The 27,062-nt window shown below is 39.7% G+C and overlaps 1 protein-coding gene across 1 annotated transcript; it reads left to right on the plus strand.

Moving 5' to 3' along the window:
* The first annotated feature begins 4,463 nt into the window (after positions 1-4,463).
* On the plus strand, positions 4,464-26,487 carry LOC114476458 (arachidonate 5-lipoxygenase-like). Its single transcript, XM_028467994.1, has 14 exons — positions 4,464-4,785; positions 6,724-6,922; positions 7,058-7,139; positions 7,211-7,333; positions 9,745-9,851; positions 9,930-10,102; positions 10,196-10,342; positions 10,435-10,638; positions 17,571-17,657; positions 17,771-17,949; positions 18,102-18,223; positions 21,956-22,056; positions 25,620-25,790; positions 25,908-26,487. Exons 1-14 carry the CDS (start codon positions 4,636-4,638, stop codon positions 26,085-26,087), a joined length of 2,025 nt encoding a protein of 674 aa, XP_028323795.1. The 5' UTR covers positions 4,464-4,635; the 3' UTR covers positions 26,088-26,487.
* The last annotated feature ends 575 nt before the right edge of the window (positions 26,488-27,062 follow it).

The raw sequence follows: 27,062 nt of genomic DNA on the forward strand, positions 1-27,062 counted from the left end.
TTTTTGTATAAATATTGTTTAGTTTTTTGTTTCATTTTACTCATTTAGTATATTTTTTATTATAAATACTTTATGTGTGGTGAGGGTGTGTTTTGAGATGTGTGTGTGTGCCTGCGTGTGTGTGTGTGCGCGTGTCTGTATGTGTGACTCGCTACCTGTCCTCCTGGTTGCCGTGTGGGACTCTCTCCATCTCCTCCGTGGGTTCTCTCACACACACCCGCACGCATCAGCTGCGCACATCAACCACGCGCATGCACATACTCCGTCACAGGTTGTTGAAACTTGAGAGAAAAAGCTTCCATGCGCGACACCACAGGCAATCCGCAGTTTTCCAGATGAAACTTGTCGGCAAAAGACTCACCAGTGGCTTCAAATGATCTGTTCAGAGAGCTCTAGTGAAATGTTTGACACGCTGATGACCAAACTCCACAGCCATTGTAGCGCCAATCAGAAAAGTAACAAAACTGCTAAAATCAAAAAGTAAAGCTCCATACTACATGAGTGAGTCATTTAATCATTTTAAATAACCATGGAATATTAACTTAAATAACTTTTAGCAGTACAAAAACATTTTTAATATTTGTTTTTAATATTGACTTTCTTTTTTAATCCCAAACAAACTGCGACACAGTGACGTCACGAACCGATGAACCACAACTGGAATTACCGCGCTCAATACCGCACACTCAATACCGAGAGGGAGGGTGTGTGGAAGCCGTTGACAAAGTTTCAGGTCAAACAGACACTGCGTCGGGGAGATATTCGCTCCACAAACACACACACCAACAGGACCTCTCAAGGTAAATGGTTGAATGCCTTCTCCAAGTCCACAAAGCCCAAATGGACTGATTGGGAAAACTCCCATGCCCCCTCAAGGACCATACATAGGATGCAGAGCTGGTCTACAGTCTTATGCCCAGGACGAAAACCACCTGAGCGTGGGCTTAGTCTAAACTTTGCTAATGACTGTAAGAATTTACTACATTGAAATTATACTACTTTTGTCATTTGTCCTCGGAGCCAGTAAATTAAAATATCCAGAAAGAAGATAGAGAAAAACCTTACAAATTTTGTGCCACGAAGGCTCGAAATGACGACTCCTCCATATTGGTGGCATCCCTCACCACCAGTGTCCACCAATGGGTTTGAGTATCGCCGCCACAACAATCACCGGCTACCTTACGGCCACACAGCATCGATCGGCCGCCTCAACAACAGAGGTAAATTCCACTCAGACTCACCGGCGGTGGGAGGGAGAGGCAGGCAGGGTCTTAAGACCCTCCTGTAAACGTATGGGACCCCCTCATTACCTCGAAATGTGAATTTATATGTATACAAAAAATAAATATATGGTCATCCGCTTGGCCACATATCTGGAAGATTGGCTGCTTTTGGCACAAATGGAGGCCAGAGCGCACACACGCCTTTTGTTATGTCACCTGTCCGACCTGGGCTTGGTGATAAACACGGAAAACAAGAAGGTGTTTTTCCCCAGCACAGCAAATTGTTTTCCTGGGGGCAGCCCCTGCGCTCAATGCTTTTCACGGCACGCCTCAGGGTGCAATGGTTGAAAGCTTTCAGGGCCTCGTGCTTTTCCAACATGAAAAACCTGTGTGTGTGTGTGTGTGTGTCAGTCAGTTTCAGTGGAGCCTTAAAGTTATGCAGCCTGTAACAGTTTATTTTGTTATATTTAACTATATACTGTGCTACATTTGATGCTGCTCACAATTGCACTATTTTTCTTAATCTACAGATGTTCTCTGTGGTGCTTGTGAAAATAATTCACAGTGCTTATGATGTTACAAAAGTCGGACAAGATCTGGAACCTTTTCTATTTAGTTTTGGAGTGATGGTGATCAGCTGCTGTTTGTTTTTGTTTTGTGCTGTCATGTTAATTGGTTAGGGGACATAAAAACTGTGTTGACTGTATGACAAAACCCTTTTGTACAGTATATTAGCCTGGGATCAATAAATCTTATAATCTATTGGTATTATTTGTTGGTGTTTGTTGTGTCAGAATTCACTAGCACCTCCTATAAACAATCCGCCCCCCGCATGGACCCCCCACTAATTAATCTCTGGAGCCGCCACTGCTTGGACTCAATATCCTCCACCTCCCCTGGCACATGGTCAAAGCTCTCTCGGAGACGGAACTTGAAGCTCCTGCTGATGGGAGACTCTGCCAGACGTTCCCATCAGACCGTCACAATATGACAATATGGGTCTGTCAGATCTGACTGACATCCTCACCCGCTTTTGGAGCCAACTCACCACCAAGTGGTGATCGGTTAACATCTCTGCCACTCGATCTCTGGACCATCTACGTATGATGACCACAGAAGTCCAATAACGAAGCACCACTCAGGTTCAGATTGCGGGGGCCATTGCTCTCAGTCATGCTGCTTCAGGTCTCACTGTCATTGCCAATATGAGCGTTGAAATCCCCCAGAAGAAGCACTCTCCAGTACTCCACCAAAGGAGTGGAAAGGTGGATTCTCTGAGCTGTTGTTCGGGCCATAGGCACAAACAACATTTAGGATGCGTCCCCCCACCTGAAGGCAGAGGGAGGCTACCCTCTTGTTTACTGGAGTTAACTCCAACGTACAGGCACTGAGCCATGGGGGCAGTACGATTTGCTATACAATAGGTATTTTAATGTCAGTCTGGGTTTTACAAAATTGGACACTAAAAAGTAGTGATGCATGTGGTTTGTTTGTGTGGATGATGGAACACTTTTGATAAAATGAGTTTAAACAATGTTTTTATTTATGTTTAAGGAAAATGTTTGACATATTTTTGTACAAGAAATAAATAACGTTTTGGGTGACAAATAATTGTTTGAATAATCATGATTTCAATTATGACTACATTTATTGTGATTTTAATTTTTTCAATAATCGACCAGCCCTATTGTGCACTGCACACTTGTGCAAGTGCTTCCTTACTGAGTTAAGTGGTTTCAAGTTCATTTTCACTGACATCCAGTTGTTGTTCCAGATTTATTGGGTTCTGGCCATATCCAGTGTTAGAAAGCACATTCTCCGCTGTTGGTGTAGGTTGACCATTTTCCTGTTAATATTTGTTAAAATCTTCCAAGCAAGTGCAATATTTCTGTACATAGATGGTGAAATGCGAGCATGTTCTTCTGGTTCCTAGATTTTTCTCTTCTGATAGCTTCATACCATTTAGCCCTTTGTTCTGGCATGTTTTGAGTATATGGTGAAACAGGTTTTTTTCATCCCTGTGACGATTTGTGAGGCCAAACATGATACTAACATTTCACTGACACGAGTAAAACAAAACTTGTATTTCTCGGACAGCACACAGGCAAACAACACTGGAGCCTTTGGAGGTCTTGCCATCCAATATGGCGGATAAACATAGTTACATAATGTGTCAGCTGCACGTCCTTTATACAGACTATTTTTTGTGAAGTGTCATTATGATAAATTCATGTTGATCTGTTTTATACAGTAAGAACATAAATAGATGACATTATTCAAAGCAGAAAAAGAAGAAGCTAAACTTCTCTCATGTGGTGGTTAGAGAGCTGTGGTTGATCGCAGCAGTGATGTGCAGTCAGGGTAGGCAAGTTAGGCAGTGCCTACCCAGGTGTGAATTGATATTTTGATTATTTGTTATAATTATAATATAATTATAATTTATTTTTCAATGTCCGATAGCCTACAGTATCTATAAGTTTGAAAGTATCAGGATTTTGTGCTTTTCATAACCCAAATGACTCAACACGCTATTTCCTGGTACAGCAGAGACGCTGCACAAGTCTCACTCTGCTGTAAGGCAGGATGAGGCCACACCCTCTCCCAAAGGCACACGGCTGCTCTGCCTCTGGCCCTCATAGCCAGTGTATATATGTGTTTGCACATGCGCAGTCAGTTCCTCAATATGAAAACCATTTACGTAAAAAGGAAGCTCGCTATGCTGCCTTTGGACGTAACCGTGCTTTGCTAAATGCTATACGTACGTTCAGTGCATTAGTGAGTTGATACAACATGGCCACTGCGACATTCTCTAGGTAAAAGCGGTATAACACTACAGGCAGGATGGCAGAGCTAGAGACGATAAAGAAACTTTCTTTTGAGGAAAAACGACAGCTTTTAAAAGATGAGAGACCAACACCTGAACTACCAGACCTTCAGCAAAGGAAAGTCAGAACATTGTAATTTCCACTGTGAATGGTACAAAAGGAAGGATTGACTTTGTGGTTGCGCCTCATTGAGGCTGTTCTGAGTTGTCATTTTCTCCGTGTTTCTGCGTTTCCAACACAAACAACTTGATGCGCTGCCGTGTCATGAGATATATCTTGTTGGGAGAGTATGGAGGCTGCTATTTATTATGAAATTTATATGAAATTGTCATTGGTGTTGACATTTCTGGTCTCAATTTGCAACGCCCCGCCTACCTAACCCTAGTTCTCACAGCACATCACTGGATCTCAGCCATGAACTTGTGATCACGTTTACATTTCTGTCTTCAGAAAAAGGGAGGAGTAAATATCAGAGAACTCAATCAAGGAACAGTCTTTGAGCATATATATTTGGTTAGATCTTTTTGGGCTGCATTGTTCCTTTCCAGAATAGTTTTGTTTTGGAGCTGTTTCAAGCTGTGATCAACATGAATTCTTACACAGTGAATGTCGCCACAGGACATCAGATGTTTTCAGGCACGGATAATTACATCTACATCACGCTAATAGGCACAGAGCAATGCAGCGACAAAGTACTGCTGGACAAGAGTCTTTACGACGACTTTGAGAGCGGGGCGGTGAGTGACGCTCTCTGCAAAGTTTGTGTTGCAACAGGAGAACACGTGACTGCAAGAGTTTGTTTATCTGCTTTTGATAGAAAACACAACTTTTGAAGTCATGATATATATTTCATATGACAAGATAAAGTCCTCGTGAGTAAAATGTATACATGGTGGAAGTTATCTTGCATGACTTTGTTGTTAATGTTTAGTGAACTTAGTGAACTATGCCAACAAGTGAAAGCCAGCAGCTGTGAAATTTTCTCAAAAAAAAAAAAACTCTTTAAGAAACAGTATTATGGTTGCACATGTGCAAAACCTCACATACATACTGACACATATTATACAAATACTGGCACGGATAATAATGACTTTCAAATACCAGGGGTAGGTACAAGGGTTAGTAACATATAATCCAACTGTTCACACAATATGAAGACAATCAAACCTCATTATCTTTGTATTGTGACCAGACATTTTGTTTGTAAAGACCTTTGAAATGGAGAATGCTTCGACATTGCTTTAGTTCGAGCTCCAGACTGTTCCACAACTTAACACCACACACAGACATAGAAAAACTTCTCCTGGTGGATCCCACCATTGGAACCACAAAGTTCCCAAATCATCTCAATCCATTCGACTGGTACTGTATTTATGAGAAAACATATTTTGAATATAAACAGGTAATAAATAATCAGAAGCTTTGAGTATGAACTGTGCATTAAATCATTTTACAATATCATACATTTTTAATAACTTTGATTTGAGAATGAGAGGATTTGTGTGTTCAAGATACGCAGCCTTGTGTATAATTCCAACAGCAGAAGTTCAATTCTGTAGCAATTTCAATTTGCACTCCATCTATCTCAACCAGTATTTGGGAGAAGGGTTTATAATTTACTTTTGTTTTATTTAAGTTTAAGGATAATTTATTACTTTCCATCCGTTATTTAAATGTACTTAGTTATGTGTTCACAGTGCTAATAAGTCTTTCAAAGCTTTTGTGGTTATAGAAAATATTTGTATCGTCAGCAAACAATACACATTTAACCAACTGAGAGACACTAAACACGTCATTATACAAGTTAAATAATGTAGGGCCCAATACTGACCCCTGGAGGACACAACAAGTAATGTCATGACATCTGAATTGAGATATCAAGAAGAAAACTCCCATTTCTCCATTTGGACACACTGTGTTCTGTCGCTCAAACAACTTTTTACCCATTTCCTAGCCACTCCTTGTACAGATTGCCATTGAAATAGGGATTAGAGGTGGTTAAAGTCAATCGTTGCCTGAGGTCAAACTAACATAATTGATGATTCCAAGTGGGGCAGGTACTGGCATTTGTGTGTGGATCTGCAAGGTGAAAAATTAGTACCACAAATTTTGCCACAGTTTTTCTTTGTTGTGTTTCTTTGTTTGTTTGTGAATCATTGGGTGTGAGTAAAACATGTTTTGTGTGCTTGTTTTTTTATTTATTTATTTATTAGGAGCATATATTTCTATTTATAAAACAACTGGTTATTTAAAAAAAAATCACAATAAACTAGGCAAGACCTGTATTCGCAAGGTAAATACGTACGAGTTTTTGCGATTTTTTGGCAACAAAATTATAGGCGCGGTGCCTGTATGTATGCATACAGGCACCGCGGGCTTGGCCCCTAATAAACACTCCTACAATATATTGCAATATATTTGGCAATTTTCAATTGCCAATCTGAATTTTTAATTGCCAAATACAATAAGAACTCTTACGAACAATTGAAAATTGCCAAATACATTGTTTTCGTAGGAGTTGTTCTTCTCCTTTGTCCTCTATAGAACTCCTCCTAGGCTATTAATGCAGCACTAATGACACATATGTAATCTCATAGGGGCAATGTCAAGGTTGTGCAGTCCTACGAGAACTAATAAGAACTCACGCAGTTTTCATAGTTCTTACTTTATTTCAGGTGGACTCCTATGAGGTGAAAGTGGGGCAAGACCTGGGTCAGCTTGTGTTGGTAAAGATTGAGAAGCAGAATTACTGGATACAAGATGCCTGGTACTGCCGGTACATCACAGTCAAAACACCATCCGGAGAGCATGTGGAGTTCCCCTGTTACCGCTGGCTGGTGGATGATAAGAATGTGGTGCTGCGGGATGGAAAAGGTTCTACTCGTCTCATTTGTCTACACAAAGAAAAGCCGTACTGTAGTGTCTACTTTGTTCTGTTTACTCTGTTTTACACACAGACTAATGCTCCAAGTACTCTCCATTTCTCCCTTTAACCTTTGTCTCCTGCAGCACGTCTTCCCCAGGATGATGAGAACATTCTAGTCAAGCAGCAGAGACAGAAAGAGCTGGAGATAAGGAGGATGACTTACAGGCAAGACTTTAACACAAACAATCAGTGATAGAAGTAGAGATGCTAACTGATGATTCTGCTGATGTCTGTAGGTGGAAGGAGTGGCAGCCAGGCTTTCCAATGAGCATTGACGCTAACAAAGAAACAGAGCTTCCCTGGGACATACAGTTTACTACTAAAAAAGGAATAAGCTTCGTACTGAATTACACCAAGGCGTATGTTTGCTTTGTTATTTATATTATTAAGGAAAGCAATTATTCATCAGTTTGCTACCCCCTCCCCTGTTTCTAAAGGATAGCTTGTTATCTGGCTTTGTCTAGAACTGCAAAGCTTATGCAACAAAGTTTTTTTTGTCAAGTACTGTATTTGTTTAATACATAAATGATGAAAACTTGAGCTGTGCTCTAGCGCCATCATCAGGCCAAACTTTTAAATTAGAATTTATTTATCATTAATAGTTTTCTTCTAAATCTTCTCAAATTTACTGACAATATTAATGAACCCTATTGGTTGTGGTGATGATATGACTTTTTCTGCAGCGCTACCATCAGGTCAAACTTTCAGTTTTGGAGTTAGTGTAATAATTCATCGAAATCTTTTCTACTTTAAATATTAGTTCTACTTTGGCAGATGTAAGTAGTATGTCACACATACACACACATCCATGCCCATGGTGTGGGAAAGTTCTAATGAGAATATTGTCCTCCCCACCACCACCCACATCATGTATCAACTCAGTAGTACCAACACTGCACCTGGTGGTGTGGGTATGTAAGGTCACCCATGGGTGGGTCACACAGACAAGTTTTACACAGCTAAAACAGCTTGGGGTTAAACTGACCACAGGGGAAAACCAATGCGTGCAATATGTGTTCAACACGCTGAATAAAATAGCATCATGATAATTTCATGCTTAATCAAATGTACCCATCACATTAGGAAATGTAATAAATAATAAATAAATACTAAATATTCAGTAAAAAATAAATAAAGTCCAATATTAATATTTGAATGATAAACATATAAATGGGGTCAAATTGACCCCAAGGATAATAGGAGGGTTAAACATTAGCAAAATGATGTTTGCATATATTAAGGGGACAGGAACCTAGAGGTGTCACTGTTTTTGTATCACCAGGGAAACATAACAGATACAAGTCCTTCAGTTTGCATTGAGACGATAAGAATGCTGATTTGAAATGCAAATGTTTGTGCTGCACTTTGAAACAGTTAAATGTAACTTAGCATGTTGCTATTTCAAAGAAGGATGAAGTGCTGCGTTCTGTGTTGAATAAAACATTCAATGATTTGCATTTTGGCAAAGATGATGATCTTTTAAAATATTGGGTAACACTTTAAGTTTTATACATAAAGGCCGACATTACGCTGTCATTATTATGACACGAAACCTGCCATTAGCATGAGTAAGTTGTCATGAAGGCTGTCCTTAAAGCTGCTATCCTCTACGTTTGTGCATGCGCCTTGTAAAACATAAAGTCGCATAGCTACAAGAACTATACATTCATGGTTAGAGTGCCATAACTTTTGACCATAAGTTGGTAGGTAATGGCGCGTGCATGAGCTTTGAATGAAAGATGAATTTCAAGCCAAACACTAAGGCATTTACATTTCTCAGTTTGCTCCAGAGTAGAAGAATCCAGAAAATGCATATTAAGATTATTTCTATCTTTTTTCTGTAAAAGCATTAAGATTTTTATTTATTAAGCAGGAGTTTATTAAATGACAGCCACTGCTGTACTGAATCAAAGTCATAATGTAAAGAGTCATTTATGTCAGAAATGTCTGGTTTAGAGCAATATATAATTGTATCATCCACATAAAGATGAATATTTCATTTTGAGCAGCAGAGTGGAATAATAAAGGCCCAAGTGAAAAACCTTGGCGTATGCCTTTATCTATGCCTTTAAAATTCGACCGACTTTACCGGAAGGACACACACTGGCGGCAGTGATGGAGATGAGAGTTCAACCAAAGAAGATATGAATGGGAAAGGCCAATTGAATGTAATTTATCCAGGAGCAGGTAGTGATCAACAAACTCAAATGCTTTTGTTAGATCTATGAAGATGGCACCAGTACACATATCAAAACTAGAAAAAATGTAATTTGTAAATTTCAAAAGAGCAGTGGGAGTTGAAAAGTATTTCCTGAAACCTGACTGGCATTGAGATAGTAAATGGTTATTAGAAAGATAGCAAGATAACTGATCAAAGATCATTTTCTCAAAGTTTTTCACGATACTATAGGATAGGTATGTAGTTGTTCATGTTTTGGGTATCTCCTCCTATATGCGATGGAATGACTTTGGTACACTTCCATAACAGAGGCACTTCACAGGTTAAAAAAGGCAGATTAAAGAGCTCAGACAATGGGGAGGATAGGACAGAGCTAGCACAGGGCTGAGCATTTACAGATAACTCCTCTGACTAACCCCACAGATCCTACCACCTAATCCAAAAATGCCAACATAGCTCCAAATGTGTCAAATTAGCAAATGACACTTAATGACAGCCTTCATGACACCTTCATGCTAATGACAGATAAGGCCAGCCTTACGTATGCTTGAAGTAAAGTGTTACCAAATATTGTTTGTATTTTGTTTGCAGAATAGGAAACCTGTGTGTAAACAAGTTCATGAACATGTTCCAGTCCTCCTGGAATGACTTAGCTGATTTTGAGTCTATCTTCCTCACAATCAAAAACTCAAACATTGGTCAGCTTCACAATCTTTTAATATTTCTGTTTAAATTCAGTGCCTTTATTTAAATGGTACGTTATCAATGTCATTCAGAGTATGTGATGCAACACTGGAAAGAAGACTCCATGTTTGGGTACCAGTTTTTGAATGGCTGCAATCCTGTTCTGATCGAGAAGTGCTTTAAACTTCCTGACAAACTTCCTGTTACACATGAGATGGTTTCCTCGAGCCTTGAGAGGAATTTGACGTTGGAGCAGGAGTTAGAGGTAGACTTTGTCATGTTGTTTCTGTTCATTTATTGTTATGGCTTCACTTTGACAAGGATCAACATTAAAACGTGTTTATTCTTCTGGTTCCAGGCTGGTAACATCTTCATATGTGATTATGAATTGTTAGACGGCATCAGTGCAAACTCCACAGACCCCAATACACAGCAGTATCTCATTGCTCCCATCTGTCTGCTGTACAAAAACACTCAGAACAAGATTGTGCCCATCGCCATACAGGTGAAGTGTTGTTATACTGTATAAAAGGAGTTTCAGGGATTTTTTCAGACCATGTGAAAACATTGTTTTTGCTTCTTTTATTTATTTTATAGCTCAGCCAGACTCCTGGTAAAGACGCTCCCATCTTTCTGCCCTCTGATGCTCACTATGACTGGCTGCTGGCAAAGATCTGGGTGCGTTCATCTGATTTTCAAATCCACCAGACTGTCACACACCTGCTAAGGACGCATTTGATTTCTGAGATGTTTGCCATCGCCATGTTCAGGCAACTTCCTGCTGTTCATCCTGTCTTTAAGGTACAATTCAACACTACATTACATTATTACCCTTTTTTGTTTACAAACTGTGACATAGCGATTACTCAAGGAAGAGTTCCACTAATGTTACTCTAACCGGTTTTATGAGGTTATATAGGCTGCTAAAGGTAGTTTCTTCATGTGTAGATTTGTAGTAAAATGGCTGATAGTGAAATCCAAATGCGGCACTGACCAGCATTTTTAAAGTCCTTTGTTTACTGGTTAGTGCAAATTCAAAATCCTTCTACTTTGATGTTCCTGGTCTTCTTAGCAATAACATTACAACATCCAAGGAACTGGATGACATCTAACTAAGCACTAAAACTACAGATTAAAATGCTATTTCTGCATAGACTCTCTATGGGAACAGAGATACAAAAAGTAATCATGACGTGGTATGTGAACGCATGGTATGTGAATGCTGATTGGCTGAAATCTACAAAATGGCGATGCTCACATAAAAGGGAACATTATGTGTTTGAAGGCTAAAAGTTGATATAGATCAGTATTTCTTAAATGGGGGTATGCAATGGCACAACAGGGGGCAGTAGCGGAACAAATCAGAGCCGGGCCGGGGGCGGGGCAAATGACCGGGCCCTTTAGACCCAAATAATAAAGCTCATAATAACATCATTTTACAACATACACATGGCCGCAACAGCGCGGCTTACAAGCTTTGACAACCCAGATGGTCACTAACAAATTCAAAGCATCTCAGCACCACGGATAGCGAGCGCTTTATTTTGACACCCACTTTAACCATTTCAACTGTATCAGTAGCTATAATGTTTAGTAAAATTGGCACAGCGGTCCACATGTTCACAAACACTATTTCAGTATGAAGTACTATAGGTCTAATCACCACTATTTGAAGGGCATACGATGAACATTGCGCTCTGTGAACTTGTCCACGATGCTCTGTATGTCTGTTTCCTTTGCTCTCTCATTCTCTATGGACATCATGGCATGTCCACTCAGTCTCTCCTGTCCCACTGTGCTCCTCAACTGGTTTTTAAGTTTTAACTTGGAGAATGAGCGGGATAGTGACTGACGTGCGCGCGCATACTCTGTGCAGAAACCATGTTGTTTACATATGTGACACTTGAAAAATTGAAACATGGCAATGAATGAACCACTGTTAAGGGTCGTAAATAGTTCGTAGTATGTAGAAAGCTCGTCACCCGAGGATGCAGCTGCTTATTTAAGGAAATTCACTTTTAGTACAGGTGAACGATTGTGGGACTTATGCAGCATTCCTGAAAACAAGTGGTCATCTGATGTGGCTCCTGGCCCAATGTTCAATAACAAGATATTTATACATATCTGATAGAAAAACCCAGTGTTCATACAAAAGAAAACCTAAAAGCATTAATTCTGTTTAACTGTTATGAACGGGCAGATAGGCGAGCTGCTGTACTCCTGTTACCGAGGGTTTCCGTGTATTTCCACGTATTCTGATCAGTTTCAACGGATGAGTTTTCATCTCTACATTAAGTCTCATCCTCACTGTCCAACGTCTGCATATCAGTCCATTTACAGCTTTTTATGGTCACATCTTACTGGATCCAGACTGAGATAACGCTCGGTCCGCTTAGCAGTCCTCCAGTTGTTTTGCACCAAGCACATCATTTAGTATGCATACGTCACACAAAATGGGTCTATATAACCCCTGTATAAATCTGCACGATGGGTGACTGTTCATACTCTGGCCGCCTCTGGGCACAAGTCATGGAGGGCCCGCCTTCTCCAGCCCCTATGAACGTTGGTAGAGGCCCGTCTCCCTTAAGTCCTACCTCCTATCCGGGGGCGTGCAGGCCCCGGATAGGATTTATAATGTGGATTTATAATGTTCACTTTTTAGTAGGAAATGATAATCATAATTTTGATGATGAAACTGATCTTTTGATTAGAACATGAACTGAAAATAGGCAGGAGATGACCAGAATCAATAAAAATTATCAATCATCAATCAATCAATCTTTATTTGTATAGCGCCAAATCATAACCAATGGTATCTCAAGGCACTTTACAGTAGAGCAGTCTTAGGGACGGACTCTTCATTTTATGGATACACACATATGCATATATACGTATATACACATACATATGTTATCCCACACCCAACATGAATTCATCATGGCGGCAAGGAAAACCTTCTGTTAAGCAGCAGGAACCTTGTGTGGATCCCATTCCTATGATGAACAGCCATCCACGTTATGCTGTGTTGGGTGTGTGCAGAGAAAAGGGTGGAGACAGAGCCGCTGAGTCTCTGTAACTCCACACTGAGGATCCCACGGACCTGCAAGACAAAAGCCAGAAGGAGTACAGGAGCAAACACACAAGGGAAGAAGCAGACATAGAGGGAGTGTTTGAAAGAGGAATGGGACTCTCTCCGGTCCCTCTCTAACCTAAATGACCTCTCTCTTAACGCCCTCTCCAACCTCTCTCCAACCGAGCATGCCAGACCCCCCCCCCCCACCCCCGCCGGCAGTCTATGCCTATTGCATCTTAATTATGAGCTATGAGCTGGTTCCTAACTAAAAGCTTTATCAAAGAGGAATGTTTTGAGCCTAACCTTAAAGGTAGAGAGGGTGTCTGCCCCCCGAACCGTGGTTGGTAGATGGTTCCAGAGAAGTGGGGCCTGATAACTGAAAGCTCTTCCTCCTATACTACTTTTAGAGATGAATGGAACAACGAGTAGTCCAGCATTTTGAGAGCGTAGTGTTCTGGGGGGATTGTATGGCACTACAAGCTCCTTGAGATAGACTGGTGCCTGTCCATTTAGGGCTTTATAAGTGAGAAGAAGAATCTTGAATTCTATTCTATATTTTATGGGAAGCCAATGCAGAGAGGCTAATACAGGAGTAATGTGATCTCTTCTCCTAGTTTTAGTCAGTACACGTGCTGCAGCATTTTGAACCAGCTGAAGTGTCTTAAGCGACTTGCTCGGGCAGCCTGCTAAAAGAGAATTACAATAATCCAGTCTAGAGGTAACAAAAGCATGAACTAGTTTTTCGGCGTCGCCCTGAGACAGGATAGATCTGATTTTAGCAATGTTACGGAGATGAAAGAAGGCACTTCTTGAAGTTTGTTTTATGTGAGAGTTGAAGGATAAGTCCTGATCAAATAGAACCCCAAGGTTTCTAACAGTTGTGCTTTGTGCCAGAGTAATGCCATCTAGGGCAGTTAGGCTAGCATAGGTTTCTCTAAGGTGTCGCGGACCCAGTACAATGACCTCAGTCTTGTCTGAGTTGAGAAGAAGAAGATTTTGGTCCATCCAGGCCCTAATGTCCTTTAGACAGGCCTCAAGTTTAGATAGCTGATTTGTCTCACCTGGCTTCATTGATACATACAGTTGGGTATCATCAGCATAGCAGTGGAAGTTAACAGAGTATTTTCTCATAACATTACCAAGGGGGATCATATAGATACAGAAGAGGATTGGACCTAGCACAGAGCCCTGAGGAACCCCGTAGCTTACTTTAGTGTACACAGAAGACTTATTATTCACGTGTACAAACTGGTACCTATCAGATAGGTAGGACTTAAACCAGTTTAGGGCAGTCCCTGTGATTCCAAGTAATTTCTCTAATCTCTCTAGTAGAATATAGTGATCTATAGTGTCAAAAGCTGCACTAAGATCTAATAAAACCAGCACTGAGAGTCGTCCTTCATCTGAATCCCAGAGTAGATCATTAGTTACTTTAACTAAAGCAGTCTCTGTGCTGTGTTGAGCTCTAAAGCCTGACTGGAAGTCCTCGAACAGGCTGTTGTTTTGAAGGAATTCACAGAGCTGAGCTGCCACAACTTTCTCAAGAATCTTTGAAATAAAAGGAAGATTAGATATAGGCCTGTAGTTTGCTAAAGTGCTGGAATCAAGAGTAGGTTTTTTGAGAAGGGGTTTGATTACAGCTACTTTAAAGGACTGTGGCACGTAGCCTATTGATAGGGATATATTTATTGTCTCCAACAAAGATGGGCAGACTAGGGGAATAACTTCTTTAAACAGCTTAGTTGGGATCGGATCTGAAAGGCAGGTCGATGGTTTGGAGGATGAAATAATAGAGTTAAGTTCCTGAAGTCCTATATGTGTGAAACAGTTTAGGTTAGGCCTATTTACATTTAATGGTACAGCAGGCCCAGGTGAAGGCAGGGAGTGGCTAATTTTATCTCTAATCTTGTGAATTTTATCGTTAAAAAATGTCATAAAGTCCTCACAGCTGAGGACTAGAGGAATCATGGGCTCAATAGAGCTCTGACTTTGTGTTAGCCTGGCTACAGTGCTGAAAAGGTACCTCGGATTATTTTTATTTTCTTCAATTAGTGAGGAGTAGTATGTAGATCGACTATGTCGTAAGGCTGTCATGTATTTACTATGGCTTTCTTGCCAAAGTATTCGTGACTCCTCTGTTTTATTGGAGCGCCACATTCTCTCTAATTTACGGGTTGTTTGTTTGAGTGTGTGAGTTTCAGAGCTAAACCACGGAGCTTTCCTCTGACGTTTAATAGTTTTTTCCCTCAATGGGGCAATTGAGTCCAAGGTGGATTTTAGTAGACTAGCAGAGCTATCGACAAGCAGATCCAGTTGAGAGGGGTTATAATTAATGTCATAGTTATTTATTGGATGGTGCACTGAGTGTAAGGCAGCAGGAATGGCCTCTTTAAATTTAGCCACAGCACTGTTGGACAGATTTCTACTCGTAACTATTTTATTGCACAGTGCGAGATCCTCTAAAATAATGTTAAAAGATATTAAAAAGTGATCTGATAGCAGAGGATTTTCAGGGTAGACTTTTAGTTCATTAATATCAAGGCCATATGTTAGAACAAGATCAAGAGTATGATTTAAACGATGAGTAGCTTCATTAATAGTTTGAAAAAAGCCAACTGAGTCTATTAGGGACATAAAGGCTGAGCTCAGGCTATCACTATCTTTGTCCACATGGATATTAAAATCTCCTACTATCAGTATTTTATCAGAACTGAGGACTAAGTTTGATATAAACTCAGAGAATTCTGATAGAAATTCAGAATAAGGGCCTGGAGGACGGTAAATTATCGCAAATAAGACTGGCTGGCAGGTTTTTGATTCGATATGAGATAAATTTAGAACCAGGCTTTCAAAGGAAGTGTAACTGGCCTTTGGTTTAGGATAGATTAGGAGAGAGGAATGATAAATAGCTGCTACACCACCTCCACGGCCTATGTCTCGTGGCATATGAGTATTTAAATGACTGGGAGGAGTGGCTTCATTTAAACTAACATATTCATCTTGATACAGCCATGTTTCAGTTAAACAGAATAAATCAAAGTTATTTTCTGAGATAAGGTCATTTACTAGTAGAGATTTGGATCTCAGTGATCTAATATTTAATAGAGCACATCTAATGGTTTTATGTTTTGGTGTTTCTAGATTTGAGATTTTAATTTTTTTCAGATTTTTATAATTGATAGCTCTTTTATTTGATTTTATGCTAAAATCATTGTGAAATATGGGTCGGGGGACTGACACCGTCTCCATAAAATAATATTCATCACCATCACAACAGTTGTCATGGCGATGAACACAGCTATCATGATAGCAATGGGAGGGAAACTGTCCTAAGGCAAGCGCAGAGGGGCGTGGAGGACTCCCCCTCTGTAACATGGTCTCATTCATGAGATGTCATAAATGTGCCATGTTTTCTGATAGTAGAGATGCTCCCTCCAAAGTAGGATGGATTCCATCTCTTCCTATCAGGTTCGGTTTTCCCCAGAAGGATCTCCAATTATCAATGAAGCCCACCTCGTTTTCTGGACACCACCTCGATAGCCAGCGGTTAAATGATGACATGCGGCTATACATGTCATCACTGGTCAGATTTGGTAAGGGACCAGAGAAAAGTCCGACATTGTTTTAGCATAAGCACAAACTGATTCAATGTTCACTTTGGTTGCTTCCGACTGGCGACGTCGGGAGTCATTAGTGCCGACATGGAGGACTATCCTATCAAACTTACGATTACTCTTTGCCAGCAACTTTAGATTTGATTCTATGTCGCCCGCTCTGGCCCCTGGGATGCACCTCACAATGCCCGCTGACTTCGCTAGCTTCACGTTTCTCACTATGGAGTCGCCAATTATCAGAGTTTGTTCCCCGGTGAGTGTGTTGTCCTCACAGAGGGGGGAGAACCTGTTAGAAACAAATCTATTCAGGAGGAACTAAATACTGTTTCATTCCACTTATTTAGAATGGGATTATTTAACATGTGTGTTATCACCAAATTTATTCTATTATTATGCTCTATAGTTGTTTTTTCGTAGTATTCTGAGCAAAATGTTGTCTAACAAAGGGGGTACTTGGGCCAAAAAAGCTTGAGAATCACTGATGTAGATCACTGAAAAAATACATCTGACACAAAAATCAACAAAGTTCAGCTTTAGACCCATCATCTTAAGTGCATTCATGTGATGAGTTGCATATTGCTTCAAGAGGCAGCAAAAGTAATATTGATGCTATAAAACGCACTGTAAAAATATTTATTTAATCGAAGAGAAAAAGGCCATTGCAGAGACAGTAAATGTAAATGTTGTTTTTAGAGATATTAACCACACACACTGACCAAATATAACAGCTGATCAGCTAACTTAACATGTAGCTAACAACCTACAAGGAGTGAGGCAACATAAATGGCGTCGCTAATGTTGTTGAAGTGAAGAGTTGTGGTATTGTCAGTGGGGCCCTGTGACCACTTTGATTCCCCATTTAATCCTAACTTCCTACCTAATCTGGGTAATGACAATGATAGCCATGTCTGACTATTGTCAAGATGACTATTGTTGTAATTAGCTCTATATAAATAAAGTTTATTCATTTATTATTGCGTGCCACATTTTCGTCCCCAAATAAAAAAATTGTATTTTAATTCAATGATTGTTCCTCCAATTCCCAGCTACTCATCCCACATGTTCGTTTCACCATCGCCATCAACACCAAAGCTAGAGAGGAACTCATCTGTGAGGGTGGACTCTTTGATAAGGTGAGATCACATCCATCCAAACAGAAAACTTTGCCCAGGAAAAAGAAAACTAAAGAAAGCTTGTGCAACATGCATTTACTTTTATGGAAGTTTTCATTTTTTTTCTCATCCAGGCCAATGCAATAGGTGGGGGAGGTCATGTGCAGATAATTCAGAAAGTCATGAAGACCCTGACCTTCAGGTCGTTGTGCTTCCCTGACATGATCAGGATGCGCGGCATGGACAACAATGAAGAAATTCCCAAATACTTTTACAGGGATGATGGATACAGGGTGTGGGAGGCCACCAAAAGGTGTGGACCAAGTTATTTGGTACTTTAACAAACATGTAAATCTGTCTGAGAGAGATTTGAAAGCATGTTCTCCTTTATGTTTGCAAGAATATTTAAAGTCATAGGATTTCTTCATTTTCCCCTCCATTGTTCTTCTGTTTTCTTTCTGGCAGCTTCGTGTCTGATGTGATGTGTATATACTACAGCAATGATGAGAGGGTGCAGGGAGATGGAGAGATTCAGGCTTTTGTCAAGGATGTGAGCGACTTTGGTATGCAGGACTCTGATTCCGGTGGTAGGTGCACAAAACAGGTCTTTTGGAAATTCCTTATGTTGATGGCTCTACCTGAACTAGTAGCTTGGTTTTTTTTTTCTTCTTAATTAAAGTAAAACACACAAAAAAAAGTTGTTTCAGTTTCATTCAGAAGAATAAAAAAAGCAGTCATTTAATTTTGCTTTCCAGTTATGTTCTGCAAGACGAGCAATAGTGCTGCAGAACAAACTACCCGACAGTGTTTCTAGAAAAAATTTAATGGGGTGGCAAGAGGGGGGCATGAATTTTTTTAGAGGTGGCAACATATGGCAGACGTACATAAAGCATACTGAATTGTAGTGCTGGGCATCGCCAGGTACCTCGCGATGCTATATATTGCAATATCTTTTGCCCGCGATAAGGATAGTATTGCAATAATTCAATTCAACTTTATTTGTATTGCGCAATTTACAACAAAGTCATCTCAATGTGCTTATCAAAATTAAAATTCATAATAAGAAAGAGAAAACCCAACAAGATCCACATGAACAAGCATTTAGCGACAGTGGAAAGAAACAACTCCCTTTAACAGGAAGAAATCTCCAGCAGAACCAGGTTCAGAGGTGGCAGCCATCTGCTTTGACTGGTTGGGGTTAGTGGACAGGAGGACCCACAGAACAGGATAGAGAGCTAGAACATCAGAGTGTCTCAGACTAGTTGAGCCATGAACCACAGATCAGGAACTGCCATCATCAGCTTCACGACACCTGAAACAGAGCAGAGAGAGAAGGACGAGGAGAAGACACTGACTGTAGAAAAACATGATACACTTTTATCAAGTCAACCTGCCTTGACCTTGGGCCTCACCCCCAGTGACCTAGTCAACACTTATTATAAAGGTGGCGAATCTCTTCCCGTTTATTGGTAAGTTAACAGCGACTCCAATGTCTGTAAATGCGACCGTTTACAGATAATAATCAATATATTGCAGGAAAATTAATCCACGATACATCACGACAACTGTGTTTTCGACTGCACTGAATCCATTTCACAAGAATTACAAAATGTTGTCAATCAATTTCACATGAATTACAGCCAAGTGTATACTGCACAGTGGCTCTTCTAAACACACACTGACCACAACTAGTCACATGTCCTTGTGTTATGTTTAAGTCTTTAAGAGAAGACTGATACAAAATATTGCTTCACGAAAATATTGGTAATGTTTGTGCAAATTAACTTTAAATCATTAAAACAAAATGAATGCAGAAAATACTCATTTCAGTGCTAGTATTATCAACTTCTCTTTAAACATGGACACATCAGTGATGCTTAACAAGCAGAATGATTATATCCTCTTCATTTCTGTAAGATTCACAAAGTAGCTTCACCATGTTTTCTTTGACAGACGTTGATTTATAGATGCACAGAAGTGAATGGACATGAACCTCCTAGCCAGGGGCGGATCTACCGGGGTGGCATAGGGTGGCAGATGCCACCCCACAACAAAGCCTTGCCCTCCTGCTGCCACCCTAATTTGTACACATGGGCACAGAACTATGCGGCAGCGGTCCGCCGACCGGTAATGCCCCGCTGTTGCTTCATGACTGCGGAGCCAACGTTCTAAAACACCAACGAAGAATACGCGGAAGTATCGCGAGAGCTGCACAGAAGTGCGTTGTTTACATTGACGCAAGAGAGGAAAGAGGCAAAAACATAGCCGCCAACACTTACACATTTGCCGTGAGCAGCGGGCACACATTTGTATCAGTAACAGTCGTTCCAAAACGGAGTAACGGCCCCGGACTCTCCCTCCCCTCCCTCCCTATGTATTTGTCAACTGTTGGAATCAAACCCACGTTAGCGGTGAGTGCGGTGCCTTAGACCACTAGACTTCCTTTATTTTAGCCCTTTTTTAGTCCCGAGAGCTTTGGCTACGTTAAAAGTACCTCCAGACACTTTCTAATATTAACAACATGCCAGTGATACTTTTTCCCCATCTACTTACAGTTTGTTACAGTGAAAACAACTGATTTAAAGCCACATTTTTGTAATATTAAAAACATATTGTGTGACTGGCATGTTATTATTTTAACATTGACATGTTAATGATGCCACACTGTAACATAACTAAGTATAAAAACTTATTTTAAGGGGCATATGATGAATTTGTGTAAAACAAAAACAGCCACACCGTTTATTTGTTTTGATTTTAAAACTGAATAACCAAAGAACGAAGGGTACACGGATTATGATGCTACATATATGGTTTTGATACAATTACTTTCTTATTTAATATTAAATATCTCTATAATCAGACATTTGTTATTCAGTAGTCCTGTTTCTTCACACGAAAAGACATTGTTGTGTGGCGTTTGTATAAATCATCCCATTTACGAGCATGGACCGGCTAAACCCCTTCTTCAATTCCATTCTTATCATCTTAAAATCAGCATCACTACTATAGCGCTGCGCTTTCATTATTATTTCATTTCCTGATATATAGTTAATCATTTTTACCCAGAGCTACCAACTTTTAATAAAACCTTGGCGTGAGATTCAGTGGGATTGACCACATTATTGTCATTTAGGACTACACATAAAAATGTTGCTGGTCAACTGATTTGGTGAATACTAATCTGATCTCCTGTAGTGCTGCAGTAATCATTTAGCTACTCACGTAAAGTACTGATCTAGTAGCATTTTAGACATTTACAAAGCGTCCAATGCCTTTACATGCTTTAACAACATAGTAAGGTGACCAGATTTCTGAAAAAAATTATGGGACATTTCCCGCTTGGAGATTAAAATGAAATAAATAAAGTCTCCCTTGGGAAATTTTGATATTTTAAAAGCTATTTGCTCCAATCTAGAACAGTGTAGGCCTACCTGTACTTCTAGGGGTACTTAAACACCTTGCAGGAAGACCTTGAAAATATTTATGAATCCCAGACAGTGCTCACCAAATATGTATGCAAATAAATTCACTAATTGACATTATTAATGCACACCCTAAATTAGTTCTTTCCTTACTTTCACCAGTAAATATTAAGTTTCATGAGCCTAAATATGATTCATAATTTGCCATAAAAAGTTATGAAATGCTAGAAGGCTGCTCAACTACAGTATAAGAGATCTAAATGAAAAAAAACTTTACTATTCTTTAAAGTTTCACAAGCACTTAATTTAATTATGTTTCAGGGGATGTATTCCTAAAGATTCTAAGTGCAAAGAGTTGCTCCTAGTGGCCAGATTCTAAGAACATTCTGAGAATCATGATGTTTTCTTAGAACTTCCCCTAAAAGTGAAGAGTAGATCTAGTAAACTACTAACTAGTAAAGTTAAAAGGAATTCCTAAATAATTTTAGCTCTTAAGAGAGCTCCTAAGGTGAGATCTGTTAAGAGCAGGGAAGAGGACTTTTAAGCGGCTGCATAGTTCAATGCCCGTGTGTATAAATTAGGGTGGCAGCAGGGGTGGCAAGGCTTTGTTGTCGGATGGCATTTGCCACCCTGGTAGAGCCGCCCTTGAGTGTTTCAGAAAACAATGTTATGAATCCCATTAAATTTGGTGTTGTGCTTCAGTGTTGAATGCGTCGTGGTTCGGTAGCACAAACCGGAAGGCCAACAGGACTGAGAGTGTCTATTTGAGCTTCTTAATATAATTGTAACTTAATCATTATTGGAAAAAAAAACTATAGTGAAAAAGATGAAGAATGTGGAGGGAACTATCAAAATAAAAATAAATAAACAAACACTGATCTCTTCTTTTTCAAGGATTTCCTAAGTGTCTGAACTCTCGTGAGGAGCTGATCGAGTACCTGACTGTCATCGTGTTCACAGCTTCAGCACAACACGCAGCCGTCAACTTTGGACAGGTAAGAAAAGGGTGATCTTAGTAGAAATCTTGTCAAAAAAGGTTTTTAGGCCATCATATTCTGTATGACACGGCCTTTATAACCAGGGCCGGACTAGGAAGGATTAGGCATGAGCTAGGATAGCATTAGCTGCTAATCACACCGGCTTTTTTCACTGGTGGTTTATGTTTATGAGAGGAGAAAAAGGAACGCAGCTCCTCGCTTCAGCAGGCAGTGAAACTCACCGACTTGGATGTGTCGCTGGTGGGCGGGGCTTCGCTTTAGACGTGCGTATGATGCGAATGGGGACAACAGCTGAAACGTGCACTGCACAATACACATGGGAAAAGGACTGAAACCAAAAGAGCTACTGGTGAGCTCATAAGGACTGGACTGTTAAAATGTGATCTCATCATTGTATAATATATTTGCTCAATTCTTTTGCTGAGTTAATTAAGTTGTTTATATGAGAAGAGGAAAATAGTTTGAAAATTACTTAAAACTTTGTTCATGTACTGTATTTAAGGGCTAAAATAAGTTTAAATTTTAATTAATTAATTTAAAATACAGAAAATTTCTGGGAGTGTCTCGATAAGCATGTCTGTAATACGGGAGCTACGTATCCAACAGTGAGACCTCAAACATAACATTATGAAGGAGAACTTTAGGTTATTCACATAACCCTGGTTCTCTGAGTAATTTTAGTGAGATATCTCGCCAGACAATCCTTCTTGCTTGAGCGAGAGAGAAGAGGTGCTTATTTTGAATGACGTAGTGCCTTCCGCCTCCACTACTTGTGGGACTACCTGTGGCAGACGGACACGTTTCATCAGCAAATTAGGATTGGCGTAATGAGATCGTTGCTTCTGAGGTCTGCAGAAGAGCGTGCATCCCATAGTGAGACATCTGACTCATATTACTCAGAGAACCGGGGTTACATAAATAACGCGAAATAAAACTAATGTAGGAGTTTGTTTTATTAAGATCCCCATTAGCTGTAGTAACACTCTTATAGCTTTAGGAGGATACGAACAATATAATATAACAAAACTTACTCAGCAGTGGAGTAGCATGACTGGTCCGGTATGCTTTCACTTCGATAGTTGTAATGTCCCCTTCGTTGTTGAATATATACCTCCAAAGCATATTGTAGCCCCTTTTGCCTGGATCTGGAGGATATCGCACAGGTATTGCTCCAAAAAGAGTCACTAACACGTACCAGGAGACTTCTCCCAGCCATTACAGACAAGACGAACTTAGGAACATGAGGGTAAAAGTAAATAAGGGGGGTGGAGGTTTTGCAAAAGGTCAATCACGTCTTAAATTCTTCATGTTCGATTACGATGACCGGCATTTTTTCGAATTTCAATTCAAATTAAGTCAACTACAATTATGTTCTTAATTACTAAAGTTCAAATTCAATTAATCATCACTATGGAGTCTGAAATAAATAACCCAATAGAACATACAGTCCCCGGCAAAAGTATTGGAATGGCAAGCTCAATTCCATTGTTTTTGTTGAAGACATTTGGGTTTCAGATCAAAACATGAATATGAGACAAAAGTTCAGAATTCCAGCTTTTATTTTATGGTATTTATATCTAGATGTGTTAAACAACTCAGGACAGAGCACCTTTTGTCTGAACCCACCCACGAGATTTCTAATTTTTTAAATGATAAAATGATCCTCAAGATTCACTGACAGGTAGTGGGAAAAGTAGATATGAAACCGAATTGTAACATTGTTCCACAGGTTTGCCTTTAAATTGTAAATGAGTTTTTATAGAATTTTCAAGCCAATTACAATTAAAAAGTCAATTATCTGACCTTAATTACAACTCAGATAAGATTACAACAGATTTTCCCAATTACAATTACGTCATAATTGTCATTAAAGGGGACATATCGTGCTAAATCCACTTTTTTAGCCCTTAAATGCATTTTGTTGTATATTTAGAGTGCTTAGAAGTACAGAAAAAATCAAATTAGTCTCTTCAGGTGCTCCGTAGATATCTTTATATTCTGTTTTGCTCATATTTTTCAATCGGTTTCGATTTTTCTATTCTCTATTGCGTTTTTTGAGCTATTACATCACAGTATTTGCAGCAGAACTGCCAAATTAGTACATCAACTCCAGGTTCAACACTTCGAGCAATCCACCATTTTTATTTCTCGCTTTTATTTTGTAGTCCAAGCTCAAGGATGCCGAAGTCACGAGAGGATAAGTCAAACTGTTCGGTTGTTGGATGTAGTAACCCACACGCTTCATTACACCGTCTCCCAGCATCAGAACCTTTTCAAAGTGCCTGGTTGAGTTTTATTTTTCACGAAAATGTACCCACATCTGTGGGTAAGGTCATTTTTGTGTGCGCGAAGTACTTCAAGGTTGACTGCTTCTGCAACCTCCGCCAGTATAAAGAAGGATTTGCCGAAATACTTCGTCTGATTGAGGGTTCAATTCCTTCTATCTTTGGAGACGACGAACAGAGCACTTCGGTAAGCTGTAAATAACGCTAAAAAGTGTGATAAGACGTCCCTGTCATTGTTTTGTTAGCATTAGCAGTTGCACCGTCTTCAGACTTCATATGTTAGCGCTGTGTGTTCGTTTTAGATCCTTGATGATATGGCCTATATGATTTAATTTAAGTCTAAAGTTTTCATTAGTCATTTCATTTTGCCGTTTTTGTCTCAGAAAAGATTGTATTAAAATACATTTCGTGATGTTAGCTTGGTGCTAGCGTTAGCTCGGTGCTTGTGTTAGCTCACTTGTTAGGGTTCTGCAGGTTCATCATCTTCATCTCGCTCCGCCGGGTCCGACTCTGGTTGGAACATGTAAGGCTGGATGGACAAGTCTTCTGTCGTTGACATTTTGTAAATAGCGTGTGAATAAAAAGTTTATGCGCCGCTACATAGTCATATCTCTTCTATAAAACTACAAAAATGGCCGAGCAGGATGGAGTTGAACCGAGTGTCACCTGAAGAGGGGGCGGGGTATGGAGTGTCTCATTTGCATTTAAAGAGACCGCACCAAAACGAGTTGCTCTCAGAAGCACATCAGAAAAGGGGTAGAAAAGGGGCCTGTGGAGCTATAATAATGAGGAATTCAGACCCAAGCATTGCAGTTCCGCTTTATATAGACCACAACTGTATGATTCATATGTAAAAAGAAATGATTTAAAACCATGATATGTCCCCTTTAATGTACAATTACACGATTACAATCATAATTGACCCAAACACTGCTTTAGTGGAATGTGTTGGTCATCTTTGCAAGACGTAATGTATTACATCTTGCAAATGACGCCAACTAGTAGCACTGGTGTCATTGTGAACCTGAAGCTGGTCCATGTGCTTTAGATGTGAGACCAGTAGTTTAATCACGGTTTGATCACCAATCAGTTACCATGTGATCAATAAGAATGTAACCTTGTTAGCTTTGCATGGAAGTTCATCTTCAAACACGTTTTGTCAGTCATCGCAGAGAATCCTCTTGCCTTGAGCTTGGATTAATGTACTTTTAGGCTGCACGGTACATTAATAAATTTACTACTTGCACAAATTAAATCTTTCTGTATTCGATGCAGTTTGACTGGTTCTCCTGGATCCCGAACGCTCCATCCACCATGAGAAAGCCCCCACCCAACCAGAAGGGCTTAGCAACGCTGAGTTTGATCATGGAGAGTCTCCCAGATCGAGGACGTTCCTGCTGGCATCTGGGAGCTGTGTGGGCACTGAGCCAGTACCAGGAGAATGAAGTGAGCACAGGGCAGCATCTCTGCTTTTCACCCACCACGGTTCAATAAAGAAAAACTGAATATTTCAGAAAAATCTTGAGGGTTGAAAGTTCTGTTCCATCCCCTTTTTCTCTGCAGCTGTTCCTGGGCATGTATCCTGATGTGCACTTCACAGAGGGACGAGTGAAAGCAGCCATGGAGAAGTTCAGGAAGGAGCTGGCAGGAATATCTGAAAGCATCAAGATAAGAGACGAGAAAAAAAGGATGCCATACTACTACCTGCGTCCAGACAAAATCCCCAACAGTGTCGCTATTTGAGGAGCAAAAATCTGCGTTTGGTGCTTTTCCATTTCACACAAAAAACAAATCAAATGCTTTAAAGGTCCAGTATTATGCTATTTTTCACCCATTTCCATTTATTCTAAGAACCCCAACAACATATGTATTTGAGGCTTATTTTCTCTGAAAAATCACTTTAAGACCACTCCTCAAAACAGGCTGTTTTTTGGGCCTTCATGCATATGCCTGACTGGGTGTAAACAACAATGCTGGTTTATCACAGCAACAGTAAATCATTAACAGTCTTTCTTCTCCTCCTCACATCTACTGACCATATAAATAAACCACAATAGTGATATACTCTGTTTTTTCTGTCTCTTTTATATTTTCATGGACCGTTTTTTTTGTGTCTGCAATAAAGATTGATTGATTAAAGGTTGATTGATAGTCCATTATTTTGTCTGACCTCTGCACCGCATTGGTTCACAAACATGTCAGCCATTGTAATTTTGATCAACCTCAAATGTTTTTTGGACATTTACATGATTAAAGACAAAAAAAATATGTTAAAATCAACTTATTTTTTATTTGGTTCTTTTTTCTACACATTTTTTTTCAAACATTGGAAAATAACAGAAAACACATCAATTTTACTCTTTAAAAACATACGTACTTTGTTTTACCAAATTATTGACAGTTACTGCGTTTCAAAGTAATTTCACAGAGAAACCCGTGGAATGATATCAGACATGGGAACAGTCAAATATTCAAGTCCAGTCAGTAGTAAACTAATTCAGCTCATAAGCAAGTTACACTATTCCCAGCCATGACAGAAATATAAGTGACAGTGTAATGACAGAGATAAATCAAAGTATTCAGGACTGGGGCTGATCGAGTGACTGGATCTCAGTTATTGTCCTTCAAAAGTATGACGAGAAGAAGAAAAAAAAAATCACTTCAGAAAGACAGACGCTGAAAAAAATGGCTGAGCTCAATGAAGACGTGTCCTTAAAT

Source organism: Gouania willdenowi, chromosome 15 (assembly GCF_900634775.1).
Source record: "Gouania willdenowi chromosome 15, fGouWil2.1, whole genome shotgun sequence".
NCBI classification, from domain to species: Eukaryota; Metazoa; Chordata; class Actinopteri; order Blenniiformes; family Gobiesocidae; genus Gouania; species Gouania willdenowi.